A 23,014-nucleotide genomic window follows, 5' to 3' on the forward strand; every position below is an offset into this window, starting at 1 on the left:
TGTAAGAGCATTCGAGTGGATGGTTCTTATCCACGCCTGACAGCTTTATGTGCAGCTGTAAATCGAGTCATTGTGAGGCACCTGTGGCAGCTCGTTCACGGCAGTAGATGAGAGTGATGGAGGCGCGGAGATGTAGCGGCGTTAATGTCGACGTCCTGGCAGATGGGACAGGTGCTCCTGGCAGATGACAGTCCTGCAGGTGTTGTCATTATCGTCATGCGTTTTAATCACATATTGCAGAAGTGCTGGCCTGACTGAAAAACGTGGAATGTTTCTTTTAATTCTCTTTCATATCCGAAAGCAATTTTTCTAAAATATATATCTATATAAATCCAAGGGGACTCAGATTTTTGCTTGAGCGTGTTTGACATAAATGTATGTGTGTACAGTTTACACAGCAGGCTGTAACTAACTGTCTGTGTCTTCTGCTGCACCGTGTATGTACGATTTATGAGGTGAAGTTGCGAGCTGGAGGTCTCACCTCGGATTAAAGTGTCGCTCACGGAGACATTAGCTATTCCATTAGGTGGGACCTCTGTCCCCGGAGAGCCCAGTAAATCTCAGACATGTACAGTGTGCAGTTAATGTGGTGCAGTCAGGAGAATACGCCGTCTGACTGAGTGTCACAGTCTGTGATTTATAATATTGACAAAGCTTTTGTTTGTTCACTGTGGTTTTCTTTTTCTTTTTGCTTTGTTGCTTTACGTTGTTGCTCTGCCGACATCGTTGACAACAAAAGGCAATAAAGCATAATGCATCGTACGTGACTCTCTACTCAGGTTTTGCCACATCAATCTACTCTGAAAGTTCAAAACCTTAAAGGAATAGTTCAACATTTGGGGAAATATGCTTGTTGGTCGGTATTTCCAACTTCCAATCTAATATATGCTCGGAAAAACATGGACGCCCGCTGCAAACGGGTGTTTCAATGGGAAGTCTCCGAACTTCACAAGCATCTACAGCAACTCATTTAATGGTAATGGGCAATAAAACAGTCTGTGTATGTATATGGATCTTGCCTAAGTTGAAATTCCGACTTGGACGATCGTTCTATTGCACTTTTCCATGTCGGAGGTCGTTTTTTTCCCCCAAGTTTTGATCACAATGGAATGCACCATTATACGAGAAAATCAAGACCACTCTCGTCTTGCCAGGAGGCAGTTAGCTTAGCTTAGCATAAGATAAAGGGGAAACAGCTAGCCTTGACCGATACATAATCCTCCATAAAACCACAATTCTTAATTAGTGAGCTTTCACTGGTTTGTGAAATTTATTAACTTTGAACTAGCTCACATTAGCGGTTTATGTTGTTTTAAGTCTTACATAATGATCTTTTCCCAAAACTTGGGTGTGCATATTTGATTTACCATAAGCAGCATGACATAGCATAGCCAAAGTTTTGGAAAAAGACAATTTTTAGGAGTTTTTCCAAGAAAAAAGAGTCACAATCATCTGATTCCAGCTTATTTAAGGTCAATATTTTCCATGCTCTCCACTCCTTTATGACAGTAAACTGATTATCTTTGAGGGTTGTGGAAAAACCAAGACATTTAAGAACGTCACGTTGGGCTTTGAGCAACCCTGATTGACATTTTCTGACATTTTATAAATCAGACAACTTATTGATCAATCAAGACGATGAAAATAATCCTCATTTGCTGCCCTGATATCAGACCTTCTGCAATTGGAAAGAGTTTCCAAACTTAAGAACTATGAATTCAAAAGTTTAGGAGTTAACTTTGTGCTGGACTAACTTGAACATTACCTACTGCCAGTAATTTACCACGGTATAAAAAAAAACATGAAGTCAGCATTTCACATCAGTTTGTGCAGCAGAAACTGTGCTCACATTACTGATGGAACAGCATTCACAGGGCCAACTGCATGAGCTTCCTGATGCCCCAAACCTGCCGCTCTGATTTATGAGTCTTATAGCTGGAACTTGGATTTCCATTGAGAGGAAATAAAGCAGGCAGACATCGGGTCTGCCGTGACTCTTACGGGGCCTCTGCTCTCCGAGCTTCACTGGAGACACAATAAGGATGAAGCCATAAAACATGAGGTCCAACAGATGCACAGTGAAGACAAGTCCATTATACAGCCTGTTAAAAACACTCGGGCCGTTCGCTAACCCACTGTCACCCCCGGCCCCTGCATTTGCTTTGGGTTTTTGTTTGCTGGCGAGGACAGAGTTATGGCTCGGGACGACTTCCTCCGAGTGAACCTCACAATGCTTCTCAACAAAAAGGGTGCGCCTGCGTCCATCAACGCAGATGTTCTTTGTTTCCTGGACAGATGCGTCCATCTTTATGTTTTTCTGTCTTTTCTCCGACTTTTTGCTTTATGAGCTTCCGATGTTTGATTTTCCGAGACAACAGAGGCTGGCGTAGGATTTACAAGTGCAAAAACACAAGTTTAGGGGGGGACGACTCGAGCATATGGCCTTGGCACATGTTTAGATTTATGTTTGCTTCAAGGGGAATAGATGAATAAACACGATGACATTGTGACGGCTCGTGAGCAACAGGAGCGGTGGAGTGACTTTGAAAACTGGTGACCATTCCTCTGCTGTCGTCACAGGTGATTCTAATGTGGAAATCTACAGATGTTGCTTGATTGGAGACATCTGTGTGCGTGCCATCACTGCAGGTCTTGGGTGGGGCGGTGTGAGGGAGGGACTGATTAGAAAACAGGAGATGAGGAAGCCTTTATTTTCCTCCTCTCAGCTGCATAACTGAACGCGGGTGGAACGTTTTACTTGGGCGATAATCAAGGCTCTTAATGTCAGTGTTTAGCTACGCTGTAGGTCCACCACCCAGGTTAAAGGTCCGACGTTGTAGTTTGTTTTTTGGTCAAATATTAACCCGAGGAGGTGGTAAGAGACCAAAAGCAGCACAAAAAGAGAGTCAATATTAGATTAAGATTCATCAAGTAGGCAGAAAATGACTCCAAATGAAAGATGATGTTTGTTCCTAACTGCTCAAATGTAAAATAGTTTGAAATATAAACTTTAAAGGTGCAATATGTAAGACTTGGCCACGTGTCAAATCCAAAACAAACACGGGGAAGCATAACAATCATTAAGTGATGCTAACTAATGTCATTAGCTAGTTAGCTGATTGAGCCATGCAGCCAGCAGTCCGGACTGTGAGGTTGAAGCACCAGGGAGGTGATGCTGTTTACAATGTTAGCTGGAGCTTTGAAACCGCGATGGGATGAGCTAGCTGGTTAGCATGCTAACTTCAGTAGGTATCTCTTCAACATAATATAATACATAGATGTCATAAAGTCAAAACTGTTATTTCTTCACATTCTGTTTACGTCAAATCTTGTGATTTAATTCAGACAAACTTACTTAAATTAAAGAAGTTTGTTGCGGTTTTACAAGGGGCTGCATGCTTAACTATTTCCTGACTGGCTGTGAGGACTTAAAGCTGCTTTAAGTGTTATATTTTCATTAAAATGAGTGTTAAAAGGCTCTATATTGTAAGTCCTGTCATCCTGTCCGTTGCCATGTCTGGATTTCGGCACGGTGTTGATGTGGTGACGAAGAGAGGAGGGAGGGCAGGAAGTTAGCTAAAACAACATTAACATGTACAGTAGCTTTTATGCAGTTTGTGATCCAGGCAACAAGAAAAGACTCAGTGAAGTCACAGGATGTAAGGCGTTGGTTAATGACCGTTACTTGCTGGAGGTACGCGTGGCGTCAGGCTAGCTGTTCACCCCTGTTACCAGTCTTTATGCTAGGCTAAGCTAACTATCTACTGGCTCCAGATTCATATCTAACGGCCAGATGTGAGTGGTATTAATCTGTTCCTCTAATTCCTGGCAAGAGAGTGAATTTGACAAAATGTTAAACTTTTCCTTAAAGTCTTTAACTCTACGTTCTTTTTAAACTAACCTAAGATTGACCAAAATTCTCATTTCTCATTTTAAACCCAGCTGCGGACCCTAAATCAGTCCATGAAGAACTCAAAGTAGTAAAACGCTTTCTCAATTTGGAGGCCATTTCCGTATCTGTATCTATCTCGAGAGGACATTTGAGCACACACAAACAAACCATCGTCTATCTGGTGACACATCAGCCTCTCATCAAACAAACCGACCCTAAACGATCCCTCTCGTCCTCTAACTTTCCCCCCACAGAGTTTTTGGCGTCGGCTCTGTTGTAATAAGACACGACTGTGTTTAGAATTCTGCATGAGGGAGCTTTGAAGGACGGGTGGCCAAAAAGTCTATTTTTCCATTTAAAGTTTACTCTTTCAGAGGAATTGTACTGGAATGGGGTATTCAGACAGAATGTGCTGACTCTGTAAATGTGGCCAAACCACAGATTGAAGCTCTGCCCAAAACAGGCAGATCCTATTATTACACAGGGGGAGGCGAGGGGTTTCTGATAATACGTACGCGGCAGCGGTTTCTCTGTGTAATGCAATCATTCTCTCATCAATCATGCTTAAAGGAAATGAAATGTGCAACATCTCCAGTCAGAAATCAAACTATATTGTCAGGAAGAAACTGATCACTTCACAATAGGACATGCTTTACCTGACACTTTAGAGGTTTGGATTTGTCAAGACTGAAATATCTCAACAGCTATCAAATAGTTCACTTGACTTTTCATCTCGTGCTATCATGAAATTGATATTTTTATTCTTTTGTGAATTCTCTAAACAACCTAAGAACTCCATTGCCGTGGAATTTGCTAGACATTCATGGTGCCCAGAGGATGAACCTTAAGATTTTGGGGAGCTACTTACTTTTGAAGGTGCAGCAAGTTTATTTTGTCCAGTCTCTGACTAAAAAGCTTTAAATCTAATGACAAAATACTAATCAGAGCATTTGGGACATTTTAAACCACTCATTAAAACTTAACACAATTTTAACTATACATCGTAGAGGTGACAAACTGCTCCGCTTCTCTTTGTTTTAAGTCTACTCTCTCTCAACATCATTGAAAGATAAGGGTGTGCCCAAAATGATGCATCAATAAATTGGATTTATTAAATAAAGGTTGAAAGAATGACTGACTTAATCAACTATATTAGCATGCTGATGTAACATGCAGTCTCATAGAACTGTTAAGCTGACTATAGAATCTTAGTTTTGTGTTATATCTTAACAAAACAACTTATATTGAATCTTTTCTGTTCAATTAAACGTTCATAAATGGTGCCAAAAAGACATTGGCAGAGCTCATTGGGAAATAAGTTTAAAAAGTATCCACTGCCGTACCACCAGACTACGGAGCGGCTTCATCGTCCACACTCTTAAGTTTAGTTTTTGTGAGTAGCATAAAGGGGCAAACACCATCAGTTTGTTATACAATCCTGGTTGTATAATTATAACTAAAGTGAATCTTGACACTTGATTTGTGAATTCCTCTTTCTGTTTTCATTACCTCCCTGAAAGTCTCAGTCAGAAAACCACATTTTCTCAACGCTGTTCACTGGAAATAAACTCATTCTCTCAGCATGATCAGATCTCCAAAGCAGTCCCTAACTATCTATAATAATAATAATAATAATAATAATAATAATAGATTCTTTTAAAGATCAGCTAATCACAGATAGACAGTTCAGCTCTGTATGTATTCGTACCTGCGTCTCACACGTCAACCACCTCATGACCAGTCAAGAGTCGGTGCTGCTCTGAGCTACTTTAATATCACAGTGCTTCACGGTCATTTTCTCCCCGCTGTATAATTTCCGCCATCGTAATGATACAGGTTAACGGTCAGTGCTGAGCGGACAGCAGTATCTGAACGGGCTCCATGTAATATGATTACATCTTTGCTGTAAACAACCACCGAGCTGAGCGATCTTATATCTTTTGCTTTTGTGCAAAGCTCCACATGTTCCCTATTTAATGTAATCTTCAATATTTAATACGCTTAACTGCTCGTGAAGTCCAATGAGGATCCAAGTACGAATATAAAAATGTTAAACTGTGGAAATATCGTTAACATAAGTAATACAAAATTACACTAAAAGCCTGTTTAAATCAAACATGCTGGCTTATCTGCCTTTTAACCCAATTCTGGGAAATATTAGGAATGATTAAGATCAATTTTCCAAGCAGTGCGTCAACACACTTCACTTCCACTATAATTTAGATGACAAACACTTTTGGTAAGCTGTTTGTCAGCGAGACAGTTTTACAGAGAATCGGGGGGAAATAACATGACGTGTCAGTGTTCGACCACGTGGAACTTCCAGAAAAGCGGGAATCTTTCACTGAGTTTCTGTCTTCAGAACATTTCCTTTTTAATATTCGTCGATTTCACTGTTTTCTGTCGTAGCACAGCATCATCTTTTTAAAAGCAGACAGATAAGCCACCATCTAGTTTCTCCTCTCTGGCAACAAGGAAGCGAACAGCTGAATATGAAACTGTCACATGCGACGGAGCCGGCCTCTGCGGACGGTTTAAATGTGGCAGACTGAAACATTATATTTCCCTCGCTGGCTGCATCGGCCTGTTGTGACTCCTCACGTCTGCAGTAGAGAGACTCGAAACGCTCACGCAGGTGTGATTTGGAGCCCAAAAGGAGCATGAAAGCAGAATTTTTCAGCGCCCATCTGCTCCAGCTCATCAAATCTAATGTGCACATTACAGCGTTACTGCCTCCCTGATCTCAACTGTACAATATCCAGTTTTCTGTGCAGATTTATGCGCACGTCCAGTTAGGGGTGTCTTTAACGGCTTGCTTTCACTCGCAATCATCACGCTATTTCCTGAACTGCATCGCTATGAATTGCTTTTACCAGAACAATTTGCAGACGGTCCTTTTCCCCACAGCATGGCAGTTAATTACAGCTGGATTGTCATTACTTAGCGTGGCTGGGACTTCCTGTAAAGCTCTTTTACTGGTCTCTGCCTCGCCACTCAGGGAAACATTAGTGTGCTGCTCAGTTGAGCAATGAAGAATTTGGTCAGTGCATCTTTTTTTTGTTTTTTTTGCTGTGGCTAAATATTGGCTTAAATTCTATTTCTATTGTTTTGAAGTTATGTGAGGTCAGGAATGGAAAATCTTGTTTAGACAAATGTAAATTCAGCCACTATCTGCTCGGCTACATGTCGATGGAAAGTCCGGGTGAAGCTTCGTAGTCCACAAAATATTTCGGGAGCTTCACTGCAAAACAGTTTTGCAGTAACCTCCTAAACAACTGGATCAGATGGGGACTTTTTTTTTAAAGGATTCATGCTATGCTCATTTTCAGGTTCATAATTTTATGTTGGGGTACTACTAGGACAGATTTACATTCGTTATTTCATACTGTCCAGTGCTGCTGCGCTTTATTCCCCCTCTATCTGAAACACTCTGTTTTAGCTCCTGTCTCTTTAAGAGCCCCCGTCCTGAATACCCAGCCCCCTTCTGATTGGTCAGCTCACACATGCCCGAGCCAGTAACGCTAACAACAGCAGAGCAGCTGTGATGAATCACCATTATTACATGTCAAATTAGCCACCAAGTGTAAATCATGCAGATGGGTGTTGTGGTGATGTCACAAAGTCACTTAACTCAAGGCAGGACTACTGGCGAGGCGTTTTAGGAGCAGTGTTTTCAGTGGGAGAGAAGAGCTTCTGTTGGTGCGGACTTTGACCTTTTTTAGCTTTCGAGAACTTTTACAGGCACAACATCTTATATAAAAAGCTGAAAGCTCAATAGATCTCCTTCAAAACATTCAGACAGGGTGCTAATGCTATTAGCTCAGCAGCTAAAGTGAAGATTTCCGCTTAAAAAGGATCTTGAACCCTCTGGAGACTTGGAATACACCAGACGAGCTGTGTTGAACCATTGTAAGTTTTCTATGCAGTTGTTTTTTAAGATTTAAAACAAGTCCCCATCTACTTCAGTTGTTTTTGACGAATGCTGCAACTTTGTTTTTGCTGTGAAGCTCCAGAAATATTTCGTGGACTACGAAACTTCACCCTTACTTTCCATCAGCATGAGAGCGAGTAGATAAACACTGGATTTACACTTTTGGGTGAACTTATCCTTTAAGACCCTCCAGCTGGCTGAACAACTGCTGGATTTGAGTTTCCAGCAGCCTCTTCTCAGAATTTTGATTTTTTTTTCCTGTGGTTTCCTCCAAACATGTCATTTCAAGATTAACTGCAGTGGCGGTGGCATCAACCTCAGGGTCAATAAAAGCTATAATTGAGTCAAGATCGAGGGAAAATAAGTTTTTTTTCTCCTGATCATGAATAAGGAGATGGGGCAGCTTCTGCAGCCCCTTTTTGCATTCTTTGCATAATAATACCCTGTTGTCAAGGAGGGAGGGAGGAAGGAGAGGAGGAGGAGGAGGAGGAGGAGGAGGAGGAGAAGGGAAACTGCATATCCAGACAGTGTGAGGAGAAGTGTTGTGAGGTTTAGGGAAGTAGCAGCAGACAGGAGGAGGGACTGAGACAGATAGTCCAAAAACTAAAGTGTTGTTGGGATCGATACTGCCAAATCTATTCTACAAAGGGGCGGAATCTTTTCACTCTGAACCCTATTTTTTTCCCCTCTCTCTCGCATCATGCCACGTTTGAGATCACGCCTGTGATGGGCTGAGCGATCATCACCATCCTCCTCCTGTTTACGCACAGCTGCAGCTCAGAGCAGAGCAGACGCACCAGAAAAAAGTTGCCGGAGTTTGCCTGTATTTGTTTGAGAGTTTGTTTTTCTTTTACCAACATTTATGTGGCTCCGATCACCGAAACCGCCCCCAGCAATGCTGGACTGAAAGCCCGTCCCGAGGAATGGCATCGGCGGTGTTTGAAGGCACGTCGCTGGTCAACATGTTTGTCCGGGACTGCTGGGTCAACGGGATCCGGAGGCTCATCATCAGCCAGCGCGGAGAGGAAGAGGAGTTCTTCGAGATAAGGACAGAGTGGTCTGACAGGAACATTTTATACTTGCACCGGAGTTATTCCGATCTGGGCCGCTTGTTTAAAAGACTGGTGGAGTCGTTCCCTGAGGACAGAGGAGACCTCTCCAAGTGTCCCCTGATAGAAGGTGGGTATGAAGGGGAAATGACAGGAATGTGGCAGGAAGAGATGGTTGAGACATTTAAAACAATAACAGTGTTAAATAATGTGACTTTTAATGTGTATTTTAAATGTGAAATTTTGAACAGGGGCGTAGCTACAAATTGTGGGGGCCATGTGCGCAGGAGGTGTCTGGGCCCCCCTTAACTTTTTATTTTTCATCTGCAAGACAGTTTTTTTATTCAAAGCCAAAACTAGCACATATTTAAGATTTCTACTGATCAAAAATGGTGTTGCTTTGATCAAGTTACTTTCTATCTATTGATTATTACCTCTGCTAGATTTCTGTAGTTTGTTTGTTGGTTTGTGAACATTATCTCTCAAAATCTACTGAACCTATTTCCACGAAACTTGGATGGAGGATAGGTCTCGGCCCAGAATAGACCCCGTTTAATTTTAGTGCGGATCCGGATAAAAGAGATGTCTTGATCTTTGTCTCAACTTTTTTAAAGGAGCACTATGTAGTTTTGAGATATTTTTTAATCAAATAGAAAGATCTTCATTGACAGATCTTTTTATGCCTAAACAAACTATCTTTATTTTTACAACTGACTAAGCAAACTAATCTTGAAGGGCAACACACTTTCATTCTGTTTCGTGTTGTTTACATGTGGCGGACCCTGCCATCTTTCTAGCTTCAAACAGTGTTCTTGAGACCTTATTTCCCTCTGAGAGCAGCTTGTTTATTCAGTTAGGGAGAAACTAAACATTTCTAAATTTGTATTATTACCTTGTTAATATTTTAATATTAATATTAAAACACCAAGTTTCTATTTTTTCTCTCAAACTACGTAGTGCCCCTTTAACATGGTGAGAGAGGGACTAAATCATGGATCTTGATGAAAATCTAAATTAATATCAAGATCTAGCATGTTTAAATATGTTTTATTCAATATTAGATTAGGCTTGATTGATTTAAAGGTGACTATTGGGCGTTAGCTGAGGTATGCGCTCTACTGAGCATTGTAGCTGAAACAAATAGTTTCAGCCATAGCTGTGAATCCCAAGGGAGGCAGAGGGGACACAGAAAATAGGGTGTGTCCTCCCTGAATATATCATGCAAAAACAACTGTAACTTCATTAACTTAAAACTTAATAACGATTGAAATTGCTTGTTTTAAGTATGCAAACTTCAAGCAGTGATTGCAAGCTGTTTGAATTTCAAGTCAATTAGAGACACTGGTAATACAGTGTGCTTCTGCTCAGACAGCAGGGTGACAGAGTTACAGTACTATTTGAGGATGTCCCCCCTCGGGAGTTGCTCTTCCGTCCAAAGTCAAAGTTTTGGTTTTGCATCTTTGGATTCTGGGGAGGAAACCTTTGTGCTTCTGCCTGTACAGGAAAACCCCCTCAGAATGATATTCCTGTTTACATTCAGCCTCAGATGCCACAACAACCGTCTGTTTTCTTCACATTTTTGTGGATTACAGTCAGACCTTGCAACCTCAGCAGCTGTGTGAAGAAAAAACTATAGAACACAGGCAGGGCGTTTATTCCCAGATACGTCAGTTTGACAGGCAGACGGTATTACAGCAGCTTAGGGCAGCGGGATAAAAGAAGGGACACGCAGTCGTGATAATCAATAAACGTTGCGGTCTAATCTGAACCTCGCAGCCTGGACTGACAGGATTTTGTTTGGACAGGTTAATGTTTAACAAAGTCACAGAAGCAGACCTTTCACATAGCCCGTGGACCACAGGACCAACACGATGACGGCATGTTTCCAAATCCTCGTCAATATTTGGGAGCTAAAAGGCCGTGTTGCCCGTGAGGTCTGCTTCCACCTCTTTGTGGCCTGAAAGTTGGATTTCCCACGGGAAAACAACAACCACCGAGATGGACTTCCGTGTGGAAATTTGCTCTCTGCAGCTGACTCATCACTACTCTTTCAGAAGAGAGGATGTTTTGGGGCAGCTATTATCCAGTGCTCAGGGAACCAACAGCTAGTCTGACGCCGGCACTTTGATCAAAGGCAGTAAAAGATGAAATCCTGATATATTTAATACAGAGGAAGGATTAAGATTATACCCATCTGTGTTGCTCGAATGTTCATGTTTAACACTAAATCCCAGTTACTAATAACACATCAGTCTGAGCTACAAACCTACATGTTGTTGCTGATAGAGAAAACTCCAAATTTAGAGTATCTTTAGATGAACTGAAGGATTCTGCTTTAGTTTGTCTGCTATATAGAGCTGGAGCAAGCAAAAGAAAATCAGTTGCCGACAATTTATAGAACCAATCAATCGTTTAAGTCATTTTTTCAAGCAAAAATGCCCAAAAATGCCCTCCTAACTCTAAAGATGTGCTGCTTTTCTATGCCATTTGTGATACTAAATAAAGAGTCTTTTGATTTTTGGACTGTCTTAGGATGAAAGATGCATTTGAAGACGTCACTTCGGGCTCTCTGAAGTTGTGAAGAGAGCAGTTCTTTGATTATAGACTGAAGAAGTACTCGTTTAATCGTGAAAATAACTGGCAGATTAATCGATAATCAAAATGGTTGTCAGTTGCGGCCTTAGCGCTATGAAAAAGTTGACAGTGTGGAGATACATGTCTCTCACAAGACAGCGATGATGTGATAAAGAAAGTACTGCGCTTAATTACAACTCGAGGTACCTGTACTTTACTTGAGTATTTCCATTTCCTGCTAGTTTAAAGTTCCACGTCACTTCATTTTGTAGGTACATATTGTACTTTTTTAATTTAGCACGTTCCATTTGATTACTGAAGTTACAAGTTACTTTGCAGATTGCGTGCTGTGTTTTATCTGCAATCAGATAAAAGAAAAAACTGATTCCAGTAATCAAAAAGACGCTTGAATATCGGATCTGATTATCCTTAAGGCTAATGATCAGTTGACCTACGACATACAACGTTTTCTCAGGTATTATTTGTGTGCGTGACTTAACTTTATTTGTCAAGTTTAAAGTTTATGATAAATGAAAAGATGCTGTGATGTCTTCGGCTCATCTGCTTAAACTCTGCAGCAAACTTTTCAGCCAGGCTTTGTCGAGGACACTCCCTCTCTCTCGCCCCGTGGACCCGAACCTACGGCCCTCAGGGTTCTGGATCTTTGACACGGTGGGACTGCCAACAGGTTTGGCAGCGCTCCCGGCCTGTTCGGTGTGTATGGTCTCCTTGGCACTTCCCTTTTGTCTCTACCCGCTGAGCCTATACGAATGTTTTGGAAACTATCCCCTTTAGTGGCGACTGGAAAGCTTTGCTTCCTGCCCGTGCCCCGAAATAGCTGACGAGGTTGTTGACAGCTCGCCGCTCTGCCGCTGCGCAGTGCATTGTGGGACGAGACATGTCGGATCTCACTTTTCAGTTCTTTTTTTTTTTTTCCTGACTGTCACCCTTCATATCCTGCTGCTTAAGGGTTAATTACAATCCCCAATTGCTTTTCTTTAATTCCTCTGTTCAATATTTGCATCCCTCCTAATTGCCGCTCAGGTTTAAAGTCCACATGAAAATAGTGTTGCTCTGGTCTTTCTCACTCCACTCTGCTCCAGTTTCTGCCCATGTTTTCCCGTGTCTGTGCTGCGCCTAGGCAACGACGAAGGCGTGCAGGGCTTTAAACTGATGTCATGATGAGAAAGAGAGGAGAGCGAGGGCCGGCCGGGAGTGGAGAGGAGTGGACTCGCCATATTTAGTCCCTCTGGTCTGCGAAAGGCCTCGTAACACTTACCTTCCATGTGACCCCAGAGTGAGCGCAGACAGGAAGTGATTGCTCACATTCCACATGAGCCGGATTCCACAGAGGCTTCGACACAGGCTTGAAGTCACTCCTTCTCAGACAGTCATACGCCACTTCTGAGGTTCATAAGCATAATGGACACTCGTGATTCATCACTTCAGCTTGTCTTTACACATCTATGAAAGGAGAGGCTTTGAGTCATGGCAGACACATTATGGACTCTTCATTTTCTCTTCTGTTTGTTGAATGGAGTGACTTCATTTATAGAGTAAGGGTGTTATCCCACTTTTATTATGATGACCACTGAGTTCTGATTGGCTGACTGGTGTCCCTTCATTTCATACAGCTTCAGAGCATAAACGGATTCTTTCTTTGGCACGGGTTTGTAAGCTCTTCTGAAATTAAAGGAATAGTTTGACATTTAGAGAAATAATCTATTGTGCTTTCTTGCCAAAAGTAAGGTGAGAAAGTCCATACCACTCTCATGGCTGTTTTGCTAAATGTGAAGCTACACCCTGCAGCTGGCTAGCCTAGCTTAGCATACATTTTGTAAACCAAGGGCATTATCTGAAAGCAACAAAATACATCTAGCAGGACTACTTAAGACCACCAATTAAGAGTTTTGTTGTTAAGTTTGTACAAAATACTGATGTGTAAAAACTATGTTATTATTTGTCATTGAAGTCATACAACTAAATTATGTTTGGTAGCTCTCTGAGACGAGCAGAAATGTCAAAATACACACCGAGCCGCTGCGTCTGCACGTGCTATTATCTTAAGGAAAAGATTCCAGGAAGTTATTTTGTCGAGCCAGGAAATAGTCTGGTCTTTAAAAGCAGCATTATGTAGACATTGGCTTTTTTGCGTGATTTGGAACCCCCTGTGTAAAACCTGCATGTTATCATTTAAAGCTCCAGGAAGTCAAGGTGTCCCGCCGAGAAATAATCAGGCATTTAACCTCAACATGCCGTTTTTACATGTCGGTTTTTGTAAGGATTAAATGAACAAGTCAGCTCGTAAGTGTTGCAAATATGTTTACACTGAGGGTAATTGACTGCTGTTCCTAGATTTCCTTTTTTTGGACAGGAATGAGAGTGGTGTCAATCTTCTCCTCTAATTCTCAACCAGAATATTTGCCAAAATGATGAAATATTTCTTTAAACTTTAGGGCGGAGCAGCTATAGTGAGGTTTGGTTAAAGAGCTCTGAGCTTGTGTTTTTGCCCAGTTTTCTTGCCCTGGCCTCAAGAAAATACACAGTCAGTCACTTAAAATGGACACTTACATCAAATATCATTAAGTAATTTGAACTCATGCACAGCCACAGACACTCCAAGAAACATCCACGGATGCTCACACTGAGGTTCGACATCCAGAAATAACTCGTCGCTGAAAGTGCGGAGGGAGAGTTAGTGGTTGGATGTTAAAGTGTCGGGCTGCTGACATGTGCTTATCAGATCCAATGCAGAAGATTACTTCTGCTTACAACATCTGATGACTGTTGAGATAATGACTCGAAGTTTCCCCTTCTGCTGCGTTAATTCAGCTGATAGATGAAGTGGCTTGTCAACACGGCGCGCTGTCACAGAAAAAAACAAAAAAAAACAACAGACGGCTAACTTTAGTATGCAAATAGAAATCTTATGAGGCGGGCACGTACATTAAAAATTCCATATGGTGTTTATGTAATTACTGTTATGGAAGAAACCAGGATAATGTTCTCCGAAGACGTGTTTGCAGAGGACTGTTTGTCAGGGAGGATCTCAGAAGGAAGACAGAACGCGTTGAATAATAACTCACAACACGAGGACGAATGCAGCCAGGAAGCTCATACGGGAAATAGACTCTTACACAGGAAATAGGAGGAAATAGACTTAAGAGACCCTGTTAGGAAAAAAAAAACATGGCTGAGGCCTTTTGTGTCTTTTGAAGATAGTTTCCAAAGGGAAAAAAAACCCCTGTAATTGTAACATAAATAGCCAATCTGAGATGAGGCAGATGAACGTTTCATCGTTTTTGGAGATGAAACTGGTGATTTACCGAGCGCCACAGTGGGAGGAGGGGAGGTGAACTGGGACTCGTGTCACTGGCGCTTCAGCGGCGCTCTGCAATTCCGTTGTCAGGGCCGGTTGCATTTTGTACCGCCCGCCTGCTCGGACTGAGTCAGCAGCGCACACCAGAAGGTTTGTGTCACTTTAATGGATTGAGACGACCCGCATTAGCCTCTCCAGAATCACGCCAACCCCTTTCATTCACTCTTTTACCCTCAGTAAGCTGAATTCTTCAGACCTGTAGACACGTCTGACAGCACAGCATCAGATTCTTTCATAGTCTGATGATGGTGGTGATGCCAGGAAGGCGGAGCAACGATTAATATCCGATTCAAACCAGCACCTGTCATTGATTACACGCTGATTAACATTCTCTATGTCCTCCCTGCAGAGTGTGTGTGTTGAATCTGCTGTCACTAATTGGAGATAACCGCGATTAAGTCTTGCGCAACCAACACAACAACTGCTGCAGAATAACAACACATACTTCTCTTTTGCATGTCAAACAGGCCGATTATATCTAACTTGTATTCTATGCAGCCTCCTAGTTTATGCAGTAAGTCAGTACCAGCATTCAAGTCAAGTCAATTGTTTGATTCCCAGTTTGGAAATATTGATATGTTGCGCACAAAACGCTGGATCTCATTCCTGATTTTCCTCTAATTTGATGTACACTGCGCCTATGGCTATAAAATTATATTATATATAAAATAATGTCGTGCATCTGTCCACAAAACATGGTGAACTTTCAGTACATCCAGAAATATTTATTAAAAAGACACATCATCATCTTGTTGCGGCATGTTTGGGCTGTTCAATTTGAATTGCAACTCCTGCATCCCAGACTAGCTCCTCCAGACTTTCCACTGCATGACCACACCGTCAGTTTTGTTACAGTGAAGTAAACAGTTTTTTTTCTTTTTTTTTTTTAACAGCATCTTAAACGAACACAAAGCCTGCAGACAATTTGGACCGCACCCTCGTTAGTTGCTTCCCTCATAAACAGTCTAGTAGTTTATTTTGCGTGCCGTCATGTAGGACAGTAATGTTATGAATCAAGCACAGACGACAGCGATTTATTTATAAGGTGCAGGCTCGCCCAGGGTGCACATGGAAACAGGGTGGGATTGGGAAGAATGTGTTATCAGACATTATGAGAGGGTGTGACAATCATCACAAGTCCTCTAATTACCGTAACTGACACTGACCTGAGGCTAGTCTTTATCTCAGCTACCAAATAAACAATGAGGATCGACCATTTTCAGCATTATTTTGGTGATATCATGATGATAGGATACTTATTGCCCCCTTAAGGTGCCAAAACTAAAAGTACTTATTATTTCAGATTTATGTTTTATCATATCATTGGATCATAATTATTGGTGCATTAATGTTTTCATCACTTTAAGGTCGAAGCTGGTAAAAGGTGGTTACAGCTACTTTATAAAGGCTGGCTGCTGGGTGGCTTCTCAGTTTTAACAAAGAAGAAAAGGTTAAAGAAAAACAAGGAGGTTGTATCTTCGCCCGTGTCCGTTTGTTGGCTGGTTTGTTGGTTTGTCAGCAGGATTACACAAAAAATGCTGAACTGATTTCCACAAAACTTGGATAGACGATGAGTCTCAACCCAGAATAAACCCCTTTTACTTTTGGCGCGATTCCGGATAACAGGACGGAGATAGGAATGTTTTTCTCCCTCTCCTGAACGTTGCAAGATTCTTCAATAATTCTGTTGTATCAGGCGTTTTTAAGTGGCTAGGCTCTATGACTGAGTACAAAAGGGGGTTGCTGGGTCTTGGCTAAGGTATGTCTCATCGCTGCTGATGACCACAAAGCAACACAAAACCTCAGGATAAGCCCTAAACATATATGATGTGTCACATCTACAGAGAAAAGCTGACTAACAGCTCTTAGAGGGACTTTGTAGGTTAAGCAGAAGAACATGATCCTGAGGCAGCGCGAGCTTCAGACCGGGGTGGGAGTCTCACTTGCTTCCTGCTGATGATTTAACAGCCCGATCACTCCTCACAACCCCCGTGGGTATGATGTCATCACCGCGCCGCCCATTATGAATGGATGAGCCTGTGACTGTGCGCGGTGTTGCTTCAGGCTCTCGTGTACTTCCATGTAACAGTAACCGCTGCGTGACCAGGTTTCTGTGTGTGCAGCACTCACATCAGACGGAGCCTCGTCAGTGCGGCTGCGGTCTTCATCATTACTCCCCTCGCCACATCCCTTTGTCAGCATGGCAGTAAATGATGCTCTGCTGACTGCTCGCTCACATGGGCGGCAGGCTCGTACTCCTGAAAGTGCTGATTTTACACTCCCACTGCCTCCTAAATTGCATTCCTAGTTGTGTGCAGGATGAACATCACAGACGCGCACCACCGTTATTACTTTCCTCCGTTATTACCGCTGTTTTATAATGTTTGCAATCGCACTGGCAGCGTCACCTTATACGGCGCTCTGTGTTCTTGTTCTAAACACGGTGATCAGTCTAGTTTCTTCCTAAATATCAGGGGGCCATTGTTATAAAAAGGTTAGGCTATTATAGAGACTGCTGCCTTTTGACTTGCATCAACCTTTTTTCCAGACAAGGCATAAATTCGTATAAGTCTGGATTTTTGTGCCCTCACCCCTCTGGACGGACAGCAGGCTGATGGCTGTAAAGGTCACAGCAGCTGCCCTTTATTATCACACCGGCACAGAAATAGGTGCACTAAACATTTTGATTGCGGTCCAGGTTCTTTGTACTTGAGACTGTTTAGTTTAGTCATGATTGTTATGTGTAAAAAATATGTTATTCCCTATTACAGGGCCGGAATAATAACAATAAAAGGGGCACCATTGTATAAGTCATGATCCAAATCTTTTTTTAGCATGTAAGGCGGCATATATGCCTGCAACACAGTGTCTCTTATTGGGAAGACACTATAGAGGACCCGAATGCAGACTCCAGCCAGGTGGAACAAAAAGTAAGCTTTAATGAAAAGCTGATATCAATAGAATAAGGAAATATTAAACATTCGAAACAAACCGAATAAATCTGCAGGAACGCAGATGAAACATGACGACCGAGCACAGACGAACTGATAACTGAAAGATGTAAAACACGTGGATTAAATACACACGAGGCTAATCAGAAACAAGACAAAGACAGGAAGTAAATAACATCACATGTGACATCATGTGGGATCACAGTCGGCAGAAAGGTTATAGGAGGTCATGTGATGTAGTCTTGTGGCGAATGAGGGTCAAACACAGGACTCATGTTCATGTTTGTTTGTTTCAGGGCTTGTAAAAATCAAAGAGGCCAACGACATCGAGGAGAAGTTGAACGAGGTGGAAAGGCTACTGAAGAATGCGATCAACATGCCATGCAAGGTCGGTCCTTCAGCTGTTACCCTGCAAATTTCGTCATATCTCAGTTCTTTATCAGCTAAATCGATGCGCATTAGAGGATAGTCATGATGCATCTTCCTTGGGGTTAAAGGTAGATGTTGGGAAACTAACAACTATGTACATTAATGAACTTCACAGTATTCCAGGTCAGAGGTGATGTTGACTTTCTTCGAGCGTTCGCCGCTGGACCAGGTGCTGAGGAATGACAAAGTCCACAGGATCCAGCCGTGTTTTCAGAGTCCAATCAAGATATCAGGTGCATATCTAGCACTCTGTTGTAACACAGATGTAGTGCAACTGCAGCCGTCATGTCATGATGACCAAATATTGCACTCTGTACCTTTTTTTTTAGAAATCATGCGGTCCAATGGATTCTGTCTGGCCAACACAGAAACCATTGTGTTTGATCACAGTCTCCCGGAGGAGAAAGAGAGACCCGCATCCACGGACTCTGTGGACAATACGTGAGTATTCAGACCACTCCTCAGAGTTTCTGTCTGTGTCTTACACTAGTCTTTGGATTTTGTCCAAATGCGTCCAATCAACCTTCAATTTAAAAGGTATTTCTGTAGAGACATAATATAATAAAATGAGCCCAAACATTTAAACAAGCACAACCGGGGCAGTAAGTCAATAATTTGTCGAACACCAGAGAAGAACATCCCCAGCATGCATATTGAGCGTATTCTATTTAAATGAAATGATTTAAAACCATTGTCATGATCCAAACCTGTTGACAACCGGTCCAATTATACAACCCAGCATCAAGTCAAAGACCGTAATAGACCATGTCTCTGTTACCTACCTGTCAAAACAACACGATGTCACTCTGTGGTTGACTTTTCAGTGACAAACATGCAACGTCTGGCTACATTTTCAGAATAAATGCACCAAAACTACTTGCTTAAATGTAGGAAAACCTCATGGTTTGGTTTAAAATAACAACTTCCCTAAAACAATCACCACAACTTGGTTCCGTTTATAAAAAAGATCATGTTTTAGCTGAAAATAACAACCTCCAGAAAACAGCCACCCTTGACTGTTGGCCTCACACCGGACCTCAACCCTGGTGGCCTAAACCATCCAACCATGCCTGACCTCTTCCTGAAGTGGACTTTCTGGCTCTTTAAATAACGCTTGTTGGCGTCATAATCACACTGACCTCTAGTGGATCAGAGACTCTATTACATGTTTGAAACAGGACTTGGCTGGTCTTATTCTACGTTCAAGTTGTGAAAAGGGTTTTCGCGATTTTAGATTTTCACTACACGATTGCTGTGGTCCAACAAATTGACAATAACGATATTATTGCCAAATGTATAGAACATTTGAAATCAAGAAGTCTAGAGTGTAGCGAGATGGAAAGTGAAAAGGCGACCGGATTAACTGATGACAAAGGATTAGTGATGCCTAACATCTTCACTGGATTAGCTATAGGATATTGTCGTGTGTGTATTATTAACACAATATCAGTTTTTAATTGTTTAATATCGTTGTTATTGGCCATTGTACCTATTTTGAAATGTTTAAAAGAAATTAACAAATCAAAGTTTAGAAAAATATACTCTTTAGAAGCCATTTTAAAAAAAATCTCCATTGAGTGATATAAAGCACCTTGGCATATGAAAAACAGGCTAAAACACTGAGGGAAATATTTGTTTTGCAAATTATCTGTATATATGTGGACAAAACCTTCCTCACTTTCACTTTTACATTGATATATATATTGAATCTAAAGATAAGTTCAGATTTTTGAATAAAATCATACCACGATCGGTCAAGTTGGTTGCTGCGTACGTGAAATCACCTTCTTGTTCTCACACAAATATCTCGAAGATCGCTCTCGAGTTCAATGTAAGTGTTTTGAAGTCCTTGAATGTGACCCAACCCAACCCTAAGACCCTCCACCCGCGCAGGAAGTGTGTCTGTGTACCTCTTCCTTCCCTGGGTGTGTGTGGGAAGCAAAAAGAGGAACACATTCCTCTCGGTACTTTACACAAAACAAGATGTTACATCACGCTCACAGAGCTGAACTTTTACCTCTTGTGGTGCTCTGACCTTGTACGAGCGATCAGTAAAAAATGAACACGGGGCCTTAAATCAAATGCATCAGACAAGTTTTAAATCAGACCGCTCAGGTTCATCCCGTCCTTGAGGTAATGAGTCTTTCGTTTTATCCCCAGATACGAGGATGGAACAGAGTTTTTGCCGATGGAAGCGGACGTGTGCGACGAGGAAACAGAGGCGTACGTCACCAACCTTTCTTACTACCATCTGGTCCCATTTGAGACTGACATCCTGGAATGAAGACCTGTTGGACATCATCATCGTCGTCATCGTCAGCGAGGACTCTTAAATGGAACCAAGCTATGCAACTCTGCACATAGCTGCTCCGAGTGAATGCTGCTGCTGCTGCTTATTCTACAAACCTCCACTTTGTTCTCGCCACTTTGAGCAGGCATCACCGGCGTGCCTCATTCAGAGCCTTATCGTCAAGAAAAACAAACACATGACGGGATTGTTTTCGTGCTGACTGGCCTTCAGGTGTCGTAACACACCTGCGGTGGCGACAGTGGAGTCCGCCAGACCAGATGCAAACAGCTGGAAGGGATTCACAACATGCGGCCCGACCGCTTCAAAAGACTTTTAATAGCATCTGACGCATCGATGGCTGAGGTTTGGAGTGTGACCGAGGAGTGAGACGTGCCTCGACGTATATTAGGAGATACATTCAAAGTATTGGACCACTCACTGTTTCTTCAGAACTTTATTTGTTCTATCCTAAAGGTGCAATATGTAAGAATTTGCTTCCTGTTGAAGTTATACTTCATACAAATAGGTGGCGACAGAGTAAGCTAACCACTCACTGCTGCTAACTGTAGCTGCCATGAGCTCATTAGCTCAGTTAGCCGTGCAGCTAGAGGTCCAGACTGGGAGTGTTTATATTGCCAGCACAGGTGTTTTGGACCAGGACAGGCTGGGGTTAGCCATTAGCACGCTAACTTCTGTTGGTTTGATATCTCTGCTAAACAATAGATAGAAGTCAAAACAGTTATTTCTCCCCATTCTGTTGAGAATTGTAGTTAATTTTTTTTTTTAATCTTACATATCGCACCTTTAATGTTTTTATGGGCGATATGCGACACAGCTGCAAAAGCCTGTTGCCGCCTCTTTTAACCCTGAAGTGTTATCCACAGTTTTCCTTGGTTTTTACCCCTGTGGGAACACAGGAAGCCGCCACGAAGCTTTGTGTGTTTTATTTTGTTTACGCTGCAGTTTCCACCAGCATTCAGGAACTTATTTTGTTTGTAAAATACCAGCTTGAAACTCAATTCACTTCCTCGTTTGTTGCCGTGACACACAGTCAGATCTTTAGCGTGAGAGTACCCAGAGGTCCAAGTGAAACGAGACTGCCAGGGTTTGATAACATAGTTTGGCCCAGTCTTTATATTTCAAAATAAAAGTAAAATAAATGAGTAATGAAGCTTTTTGTTGTTGTTTTTTTTTTCTGTTTCACTTGGCTCTTGGATTACTGTCAAATTAAAGAACATAAATTAAAAATGTGTCATCATTTTTGTCAGAACACTCTCTTCCCAAAGTGAGAGCTTAAAGCTGCCTTCATGGATGTCTGTAAAACTCTGTATTTTTGTCTGAATAATAATGTAATATGTGTTTGTAACGTTGCTTATTTTCTGTCTATAAACATAAAGGCTGCGTGGATCATCTCGCTGCTTCTCGGGCGATGAAAATGGGGCAAAGAAAGCTTTGTTTTGTGGGTCAGTCGAGGTCACATCTGAGCCGTTCTGTAAGATGACGTGCGTGGGTTCAGTCAGACGGCTGAGTGTGGGAGTCCGCTGCTCGGCCTGCGATGAGGGGGGAACAAGACCCGTCTTTATTTGAAGGAGACAAACGACCGTGCTGTACTAAAAGTTTCTATAGGGCAAAGTTGTGTGAACTAGGCAAACACTTGATTAAAATTCATGCCTTTTGTATGTTTTATGGGTCCTCCCAACATGAGGAGGCTGCTTTCACTTCTCGTTTTATATGAAACGGTTGAACTCTGACGAACATTGTCTGTGTTTTTGCAAAAAATGTTACTACTATTAACTATTAACTGCAAGGAAGTCCAGTGATGGTCATTGTTTTGATACTTTTATGAATGCAGAAGTCATTGTTGCCTCACAATGCAGGCTGCCAGCTTCTCTGCCCCTCCAAGATACAAAAGGCATTCAAGCCTCACAAACTTGGCACACGAGGCTCCGACAGGACGGTCCTCCGCATGAGTCTGTTTAGTAACACAGTCATGATCACCATTCATCTCATGAGAAAGTGCAGCTCTTTCTCAGGCTGCGAAACTATTTCTTTTTCCCTTTTCTCCGAGAATGACGTCTTGAATTGATGGATATTCTTTGGACAAACAGCCCACGAGAAGATAAATATGATTCAATAAAAGGAAACTGGAGTTTCTGATTAAAATGTTCACACCATGGTCGGATTTTTTCTCGCTTTTATTAAATCCCAAATTAGTCTAAAGATCATTTTAAAATTCAGACCTTTATCTACCATAAGACCCTTTGCAGGTGGTGTAATGCATAACAAGTGGACTAAAAATGGTACTCAGCTGAGTTTAGTGAAGTGAAGTTATGAAACATATCAATACGCCCATTGTGCCAGCAGAGGACAGTGTGACAGAAAACATGAAAATAATGTAACAGAAAAGATTTAATGTATTTTGTAAACTTCCTCCACTCTCTGTCAAGCTAACTATTCTATGCCTTATTATTTAATTTTAACAGAAGCCCTGAGGGACAAGTGAGATTTATTTTTCTTCT

At 41.9% G+C, this 23,014-nt stretch overlaps 1 protein-coding gene across 1 annotated transcript; it reads left to right on the plus strand.

Annotated features, from left to right (window-relative positions):
• The first annotated feature begins 8,332 nt into the window (after positions 1 to 8,332).
• Positions 8,333 to 22,662, plus strand: pxdc1b (PX domain containing 1b). The gene is made up of 5 exons (XM_030399040.1): positions 8,333 to 9,002; positions 18,073 to 18,164; positions 18,321 to 18,438; positions 18,535 to 18,646; positions 20,366 to 22,662. The coding sequence occupies exons 1-5, from the start codon at positions 8,747 to 8,749 to the stop codon at positions 20,487 to 20,489; spliced, it is 702 nt and encodes a 233-aa protein (XP_030254900.1). The 5' UTR covers positions 8,333 to 8,746; the 3' UTR covers positions 20,490 to 22,662.
• The last annotated feature ends 352 nt before the right edge of the window (positions 22,663 to 23,014 follow it).

The sequence above is a fragment of the Sparus aurata genome, chromosome 19 (assembly GCF_900880675.1).
Source record: "Sparus aurata chromosome 19, fSpaAur1.1, whole genome shotgun sequence".
Taxonomy (NCBI): domain Eukaryota; kingdom Metazoa; phylum Chordata; class Actinopteri; order Spariformes; family Sparidae; genus Sparus; species Sparus aurata.

Coding starts and splice junctions, on each gene's coding strand:
- pxdc1b (XM_030399040.1), top strand. CDS start 8,747: ATGGCATCGGCGGTGTTTGAAGGCACGTCGCTGGTCAACATGTTTGTC. Junction 9,003..18,072: donor CAAGTGTCCCCTGATAGAAG/GTGGGTATGAAG, acceptor TGTTTGTTTCAG/GGCTTGTAAAAATCAAAGAG. Junction 18,439..18,534: donor GAGTCCAATCAAGATATCAG/GTGCATATCTAG, acceptor CTTTTTTTTTAG/AAATCATGCGGTCCAATGGA.